The sequence below is a fragment of the Cornus florida genome, unplaced genomic scaffold, assembly GCF_030987335.1.
Source record: "Cornus florida cultivar Cherokee Brave unplaced genomic scaffold, ASM3098733v1 CherokeeBrave_3.0.0_Hap2_Chr05, whole genome shotgun sequence".
Taxonomy (NCBI): Eukaryota; Viridiplantae; Streptophyta; class Magnoliopsida; order Cornales; family Cornaceae; genus Cornus; species Cornus florida.
Window position 1 is genome coordinate 66,505,157 of NW_026775575.1, and position 9,034 is coordinate 66,514,190.

At 33.2% G+C, this 9,034-nt stretch overlaps 1 protein-coding gene across 1 annotated transcript; it reads left to right on the top strand.

The window, feature by feature from the left end:
* The first annotated feature begins 1,124 nt into the window (after window positions 1–1,124).
* On the top strand, window positions 1,125–8,797 carry LOC132306699 (uncharacterized). Its single transcript, XM_059804210.1, has 8 exons — window positions 1,125–1,339; window positions 2,958–3,170; window positions 3,290–3,481; window positions 3,569–3,769; window positions 4,341–4,421; window positions 6,386–6,521; window positions 8,037–8,129; window positions 8,233–8,797. Exons 1-8 carry the CDS (start codon window positions 1,235–1,237, stop codon window positions 8,304–8,306), a joined length of 1,095 nt encoding a protein of 364 aa, XP_059660193.1. The 5' UTR covers window positions 1,125–1,234; the 3' UTR covers window positions 8,307–8,797.
* Window positions 8,798–9,034: the final 237 nt, after the last annotated feature.

A 9,034-nucleotide genomic window follows, 5' to 3' on the forward strand; every position in this document is an offset into this window, starting at 1 on the left:
TAAGTTGCCTGGGGTTGATGCATCATTGTCGATCCTATTTAAAACATTGTTGGGAGAAATTCAGTGTGAGATGTCTGAGTTTAGAGTTTTATTTATTTTTACTAACTTGCCAAAAGCTCACACATCCAATTTGCCTCTACGATGACGACTTGAACCCTTGCTCTTCCACTTTAGAAGGAAGATTCGGGTCGTTAATTCGGTATTGTTTGAGAGAGGAGGAGGAGAAGAAGAAGATGATTTGCTAGCACTTCCAAATTTTGGGGGCTTTGTGCAAAATATAATGGCTTATTTTTTCTTGCAGCAGGAACTAACATTGGTAATTTGGTAATGGCTTCTTTTAGTTCCCTCATCTCTGGTCTCAGTTAATATAATTGTAGATTGGCCTCGAAAAAAATTGAAAACGTTCATGTAAACTTTCAAATTTTTCACAAGGTGATGCAAAAAAAAGTTGAAAGTTATTCATATAAGTTTTGCGCTTCTAAGATATAAGACTTGCGTCTTATAATTCTTCTAAATACATGATTCAAATTTCTGGCATTCTTACAAGACTAGCAGCTCAAGATAATTTGAAATCAAATCTAGCATGTGATGATTGTCGACTAAGAAAATCTTTTTTACTTTTTTCGTTTCTTTCGATCTTGTTTGTATTTATGGGCGCGCACACAATAATGATTTTACCTATTTAAAAATCTTTTATGCTTAAAATAATATTTAAAATTACAGTTAAAATATAAAAAATAAAAATAAAAATGACCTGCAGAGTGAAATTATCACTTACAATACACATCATCTGGACGTCTTTGTAAAATTTTGAAGTAAATATGATCAAATGTGTTTCAAAGTAAAACACGACTCCCAAAAAAAAATGTACTGTAGATGATTTTATTCCAATATTAGCCCTCATTTAAGCGAGCTAGCATTGTGAGTTTTAAGGCAATTGATGGACCCATTACATAATCTGTGAGTCTGACCATAGTCGTGAGTTTGTGAGGCCTTATAGGGTCGGCCCATATTCCTCTTTGGTCTCAATCGACCCATCTTTATTACTCCATGTCGGCCCAGTCTCTCGGCCCATATTTCTCTTTGGTCTGCATCGACCCCAGGTTCATTTGACACACACTGTCTCTCTCTCTCTAGAAACATCGGCCCAGTCGACGAACTTCTTGAGTGCATCTTCTCCGGACTCAACTGAAAAGACTCTCTCTCTCTACTCTCTGTCTAGAAAGTAGCAGCAATGGCTCTGTTGATGGAAAAGGGTTCTGAACCTCAAACCGAAAGCGAGGCAGCAGACCTTGATGCTATCACCGCCCTCAAAGAGTCTGCTGCTATCGAACTGAAGGTCTATACTTTCTCTCTATATATGTACATGTATCTGTACACATACACACGCACATATATATCTAAACATGTATAAATGAATTGCTGAGTCGAGCTTATATATATATGTAGAGCACTTTGTGGGTCCTATATTAGTTCCATTTTAGGTTTTAGAGGAGTATTTTTCCTTTCGATGCACACGTAACTTGTTCAATATTATTTATTCATTTCTACTGAATTTAGTGTGTAAATTGAAATTAATTAGATTCTTTTTTAGCAATCATATATCAAATATAATGCTTATAAGCTTGAATATGAATTTTTTTTTTTTTTTTTAACATAAAGAATAAACTATTATTATTAGTTCATGGGTTATGAATCCTGGAATTAATAAATTGATGCTATATTTTTGTTAATAATTGTAATTGAACACTGACTGTGTTTCCAATTTCTTGAGTGAATTTTGCTTCGATGATCGATCAGATGGTGCTATAAGGGGCCTTTTAACTTGTTCTCATTAATCGTTACTAAATTCACTTTTAGTAATGCGGATTGCACAAACAAATGCAACTACTTCAAACTTGGATTTATGATTGTTGACATCTTGGTCATGCTTTATGTGTACAATTTATAATTGAGTAACATTGACATTTATGTATATATCTTTATTAATCAATGAATGATCAAATTTCATAGGAAAAAGAGGAGTACAAGGACAAATCTTTTCAGAAAAAAAAAAAAAAAAAGAAAAGAAAAAAAAAAAAGAATAGTAAATAACAAACAAGATTGTATCTACATTTCGTGTTTTTTTGTTGCCTATCTTTCAAGTGAATCTTGTGAGTTGTGGGAGCTCAAGAAAAGGTTGTTAATATTTGAAGTGGGAAAAAAAAATTAAATGCTTGCTTAATAGCAAATATCTTATCATGCTAGTTGATATGCCAACTATTTTATATGGTGCAGTGTTGGGCTTTAAAAAATAAATAGGAATAAAGAATTCATGTAGCGGAAATGAGGATGTTATGATGGATGATAGGAATGACTAGAAGAGATATGGCTCCGAATCAAAATATGAGGGTGAAGTTAGGAGTCTACTAGTGATAAAAATAAGAAAAAAGTAGACTTTGGTGGTATAAAAATATACAAAGAAGACTTACGGATGCACTGATATGAAGAGGAAGACTAATTTGCATAGAAGTTAGGAGACCGAGAGGGAAACTGAAATAAGATGGTATTAAATTGTTAGAAATGATTTTAGAAATCTGAATATTTTTGTAGAAATGATTTGTAATACAAAAACTGGAAAAAGAGAATTCATGTGGTCGATCATGTTCATATGAAAATAAGGCAAGGATGATGATGATACGTATATATTTAATAATAAATGAGTTTGCGGATTATTTTGTATCTTCTGAGATATACATTGATCATAGGACATAGCTTTGATTATTGTTTAGACCACCAGATTTAAGTGTTAGCTTGAGTGACATTCCACCGATTTAAGTCTTCCTGTATATATATATATATATATTAAAAGAAAGAAAAAAGCACTATTCAGATGCCATCAATTGTTGTCATAGTTTTTGACTATTCATTGTTCCTTTTCATTTTTGCGGTTGCATTACTCTCACATTGGCTTTCAGGAAGAGGGTAACAAGTTTGTCAAGATGGGTAAAAAGCACTATTCAGATGCTATCAATTGTTACACCAGGGCAATAAATCAGAAGGTCTTGAGTGATTCTGAAAACTCGATTATCTTTGCAAACAGAGCCCATGTGAATCTGCTACTAGGGAATTACAGACGTGCTCTCGTGGATGCTGAGGATGCAATTAAGCTCTGTCCAACTAATGTTAAGGTTGTTACTTTGTGTTAAATCTTCTTAGCCAGGTGTTGCTTGATGTAAAATAGAAGAACTTTTCACTTTCTCCTCCAGCTGTTATATCAATGTTCTTAAAAAGTATACATATTGGTTAGGCGTATTATAGAGCTGTCAAAGCATCCTTATCTTTGAATCTGTTGGCTGGAGCAAAATCATATTGTGAAAAAGGACTTGAGCAGTCCCCAGATAATGAAGAACTAAAGAAGCTATCTATACAAGTTGATTTGCGGAAGTCAGAAAGTGAACACCATGATGCTCAAGTTTCCAAGGCTGTGGCAGCAGCTAAGGTTTGATATTTTTTGCCGAAGTTCTTTTTTTTTTCCCTTTCAATATCTTAAAGGCTTATTAAATTGTTATGCTGTTGAACTAAGCAGGGTCTTGTTTCTGCTATTGAAGATAGAAATTTGAAGATGGGGAAGGCAACTTTCCGAGAACTCACTGGATTGAAAAAGCCAGTACTAGATAAAGATAATATTCTTCACTGGCCTGTCCTCTTTCTGTATGCAGAGGTTATGTACAGTGACTTCATTGAGGACTTCTGTGAGACTGACATGATTTCAGCTCAACTTGACGTGATATCCTTTGTTATACTGTCTTTTTTTTTTTGGCCTGTCTAATAGCTCATAGTTGATATTCGCGTGAATGATGTGCTTTTTATTCCAGAATGTCCTTAGTTTAATAATCTATAACTTATAGCCCATGTTTGGTTGGAGGGATGGAAGAGAGGTGGGATGGAATAAGTTTCCATTGTTTGATAGAGGGGAGAGGAAGAGGGGAAGGATGGAAGGAGGGACGAAGCATCCCTTTGGGCCCACCCATCTTGCTTTCAGTTAAAAGTGGGAGGAAGAGGAGGGTGAAAGAATGAATATTTGTTGGATAATAAAAAATATTTACCTACCAAAAAATAGATAAAAATATTTTATCACCCTTATTTTAGGTGTATTAGTTTAAATCATTATGGTATAATGGTAAAATAATAATAATATCACCTATTTCTTTTCCTTCCTCTTAACCAAACAAGAGGAGGAATAGGCACTCTCCCTTGGGGATGCCTCTTCCATCCTTCCTCCTATACCTTCCCTCCAGTTTTCATCCCTCATACCAAATAAAGCAGTAAGCACTTTGTTGGTTCCTTAATTTGTGTACATGTTCTCAGAAGGTTGCCCACCGCTGCCTTGGGATAAAGAAAATGCTTACACTCGTGAAGACGTTGAACTTTACTATGAGGTAAGCCCTTTTATTCAAATTTTATCTGTATTTTCTTTTTGTTCCTTTTCAGTTATGGTTATTGACATTACCAAATCAAGAGATTGTCATATGTTCCAACGATGTACTTCAAATTTAAAATGACATCCTCATTCATGAACTTTACTCAATTGTGCAACATGAATTCCAGGGTGAAAAAGTTAACGTTAACATCATACTTTGTGATTTGGAACAAATTCTAATGCGGTAAGCTTAGTCAGTCTTTTGATGGGTTGTTTGACCAAGGAGGCTCTACAAGCTAATAAAATTGCTATCGGAATCCAAGTTATCTGACTCGGTTAATTTATGTAGCACATCGATTTCAAATTTTTTTTTCTTTTTGTTATTTTTTGTTCTACTTACCATTGGAAGAGAACAAAGGATCTATATTAAATTGTCAGTGGATAAATCTATCACTGGATACTTCTAATATTACCTTTGTAGAATTTATTGAACACCATTTACTTGGTTTACCAATTAACATATGCAGAATACTTATCCATAAAATTACCAATTTATCTCCACAAAATTAACAATTTATCATTAAAAAATAATGTTATGCAGAATTTATCCCCTTGCTGTACACTATTAGGAAATTAATGTCAGGTGCAGGAACTCGCATGTCTTTGTTCTTTGAATTTTATTGTTAGGAACTTCTTGATAATTACATGGTTCCAATACACGTGGCTAGTAGTAGTTAATTAATGTTTAGTTTTGTATAGTTACTTCATAGCATATGGTTATTAAATGCTCGGGGTGCACAAAGGCGCAAAGGAGAAAAGATCTTCTAGAGCCTAAGCCTAAGGTGCAAAATATGGCGCCAAGCGTAATTGAAGTATGACGTGTGTGATAAAAATGAATATCAAATATAAGTACATAAAAAATAAAAATAAAATTAAATACACAACATAAACTAGTCAAATATCAAAATAAAAAATTCATAAACTAGTCAATATCAAAATAAAAGAGAGTTTCACTGTATCAATATAATGGATTACCTAGATCAATAAACACATCTTTTTAGTTTGCGTATGAATTCAAATATATCAATGTAAAATCGGATCAATAAAAGATATTCAACACAACTGATCAAAAGTATTTCAAAATGAAAATTTTGAAATGATCAGGTTAATTAATTGGCATTTCAATATCCATATGCATTTTCTAAATCAAATACTATTAAAAATGTACAGCAATAAAAGGCCATAATTATATTTATCCAAAAAAAAGGGGCCATAATAATGCAGATTTTAAACATGTATTATATTCAATCACTAGACACAATTAGTGGAAGTAGTCGAACACAAGCTCATGAATCCAATATGATTAAGCAATATGATCCATCAAATGTGACTAAATGTGATGTAGAGTATGAAAATTAATGGTAATTTAAAATAGAACACAATATGAATGGATGATTAAAAAAATGAGGCGTACTTTTTTTGAGGCTGAAACCTACTAAAAAGCATGAGCCTGATTAAAGGGGCTGAGTCCAGCTGAGCCTTGATATGAGTCGAGGTCTTTTTTGGAATCTTGCACCCCCTTAACAACCATGCTTCGTGGGAAACCTGAAGTTGGTGGGTTTAAAGGCAATGTAAGCATCTGAATTACTGAACTTTATCATTACAGAATTTATTTGTTTTTTTGAGGGCATAATATTGATTAAAGCCAAAGCAACATGGGAAGATGTTTTTCATATATAGAAGGTATGTTTTCATGTATTGTGTGGTACAGATATGTCTTATTGCTATGTGACATTCCAGTGGAGTAATTTCTTTTAGAATCCAGAGGATTTACAAGAGAGTTTCTTGCACAATATAGGATGCCCGTTCAATTGCATCCTTGTTCTCTGAAATGTTTTACGTCCAAGCCTTCAATATATTACATATCTGCAAATTTAATGAGGTCACCCTTTTGATCTTACTTCTTGAACCCTCATTCATCAGGCTGGTTCTGGAGTACTTTTATCAAAGAAAGAAATTCTTCGTGATCTCTTAGAGGGAACTGCTGGTTCTAATCTAGAGAGCTTTGATGATGAAGAAAAAGATGCAGTTGATAATTTAGATCATGGAAACTCTGGAGGTAGTATATCTCATACTTTTCCCTCTTAAATCCACATGAATCAGGTTATTCTTATTACTAGTGAGTAGTGTTATATTGATTACAGACACCCTGTCAGAGAATAATATGTCAAGCATGTTTATAAATGTATATACAATCACATATTTTCACTATGGTATAATAATCTATTGTACTCTATATACATATGATAATAAAATAAATACGAGAAACACAATAAGAAAGTGAAAAAATAAAAATAAAAAAGTAGAATGATATACTATCACACTATACTATACTAATACCAAATAATTAGAATAATGCACTTGTAAAAATAAAAAATGTAACATAAATTCTAGTAAATGTTTTACCAGAACTGATGATTGAATATATATATGTGTGTGTGTGTGTGTGTGTGTGTGTGTATAAGTAATAATTTAAATAATTTACCTTTGATGGAAAATTGAAAATAAATCAGTAGATTTGTAGATTTGAAGATTCAAAGTAAGATCACCAGCAATATCTCAAAGTTAACATCAAACTCCACATTTAGGTAAGTTATAATCTGATCAAGTGAAAAAAATAAAAAAATAAATAAAAAAGAAAAACCTTTGTGACTTACTTTAGGAGAGTAGAGAGAGAAGGAAGAATGATTTTATGGGAAGGATCTACAATACTACATGTATAGAATTCTGTTGGAGAGAAGAAAACTGATTTTGTGGAACCAAAATATTGGCTATATCATTTTTAAACCATGTTTTCGAGCACATAAAATTCAAAGATTTCTCAGACCAACAAACTACAATTTTTTTTGTTGAAGTTACTATATGCATCAAATATGAAACCTTGCTCTTTAGTGTGATCGACCCAGACGCATTATCTGCATTTATATACTCCATTGTCTTTCAACTTTCATTCCTGTCAGAATGGCATTAAAGTGTTATAAACTTTTTATCTCTAAACTCATTGTTGCCAAATTGATTTATTATCAAATTATTTATAAACTCTAACCCTGTGGCATCTTTGTAATTTGATGAGAGTATTATGAAAGAAGCGCATAATAGACGAAGAAACAGAGAAAATGGAAGATTACATGGTGTGTAGGTAACTGGGTAGTTTTATGCAAGAAATGTTTAATGAAAAAGGCCCTTGGTGGTGATCTGTCCGTGTTCTCTTACCAATTTTTGACTGTTTGCTACTCATTGCGTAGGTGCTCATTTAATATTGTTCTAGTATTACCCGTTTGTGTTTCATGTTCCTCATAAGTTAAAACTTCCAAATCTGTCATTTGATCTTGAGACTGTCAATATATGACTGTTTGCTATCCTTTGCTTAGGTGCTCATTTTATATTGTTTTAGTGTTATCCATGTTCCTTGTAATAAGTTGAATTGGTGTGTATTATGTGGATATTGCCAACATTAGCCTTTTGTCAATATTTTTTATTTCAAATTATATTTACTTCTGAATATATATCATTATTTGGCTCCATAAGATCCACAAGTATGTGTATTAATTTCCTTCATTTAATGTCTCCTCAGGCAGAAGTTCTTCTAAATGGGTGAAAATAAACGAGAAGAGGACGCTTCATGATGTTCTGAAAGAACCCGATTTTATAATCCTCGGAATTCCAGGTATGTTGTTGTCTCCTCCTAAGAAGCCAAACTATCAAGGCTCTCAGAAATAATTCTGTTTCTTTAAATGCTCTATTTTCCTTTCTTCACTTCATTGCTGCAGTATTTTACGTTGTTTCCAAGAAGTCCAGCTTCTACAAAGAGTTCAAAGCTGGAAAGTGGGCTCCTCCACCATGAGTATGTCACGTGACGGGGGCAGTAATTCACTCGACTCTACAGGTACTCGGATGTTCTTCCGTGAGTTTTGGCAAGTTTTTTTCCTGTTATATGGTTTTGTGTTTCCAGCACAAACTTCCATTGTACACCACCACTAAACTAAGAGATGCAGAGTCTGAGACCTGTTAATTGTTATATATAAACGTCTTATTTTGTGGTTGTCAAAGGGTGGGGGCTATTTAATGGCACCATTTAGAATGCAAGCTTTGTGAAAAATGAAATCATATAGGTGCTGTTGAACTGCAAATAGTCGAGAAGTCAGATCGTTTTTGTTTTGATTTACCTTATAAACATCTTTGTTTATTCATCGTCAAAGGGTGGGTGCGATTTAAAGGTACCATTTAGATGCAAGAAAAAAATGGAATCATGGAGCTGTTGTTGAACTGCAAATTCACAAATCGGTTGGACTGATATTTTTTGAAGTATATCGGTTCTCTCTTCTCTCTCTTTAATCTTCTGCTGTTGTAAGTTGACGTATAACAATTGTGACTGGAGTTTTTATTTTCCTCTCTATTTCAATGGTTTTATGTCAAGGGTAATGTTAAGCTGTGTTTTGGTGAAAATTCTGAGGCAAAAAGTGCAAAATACTCTGTATAAAGTTCTTTGATTCTTTAATGGCAATGACTTTTTTTTGGAGACGATTGGGTTTTAAAGTTCTTTTGTTCGGCCGACTTCAGATTTTTTGTACT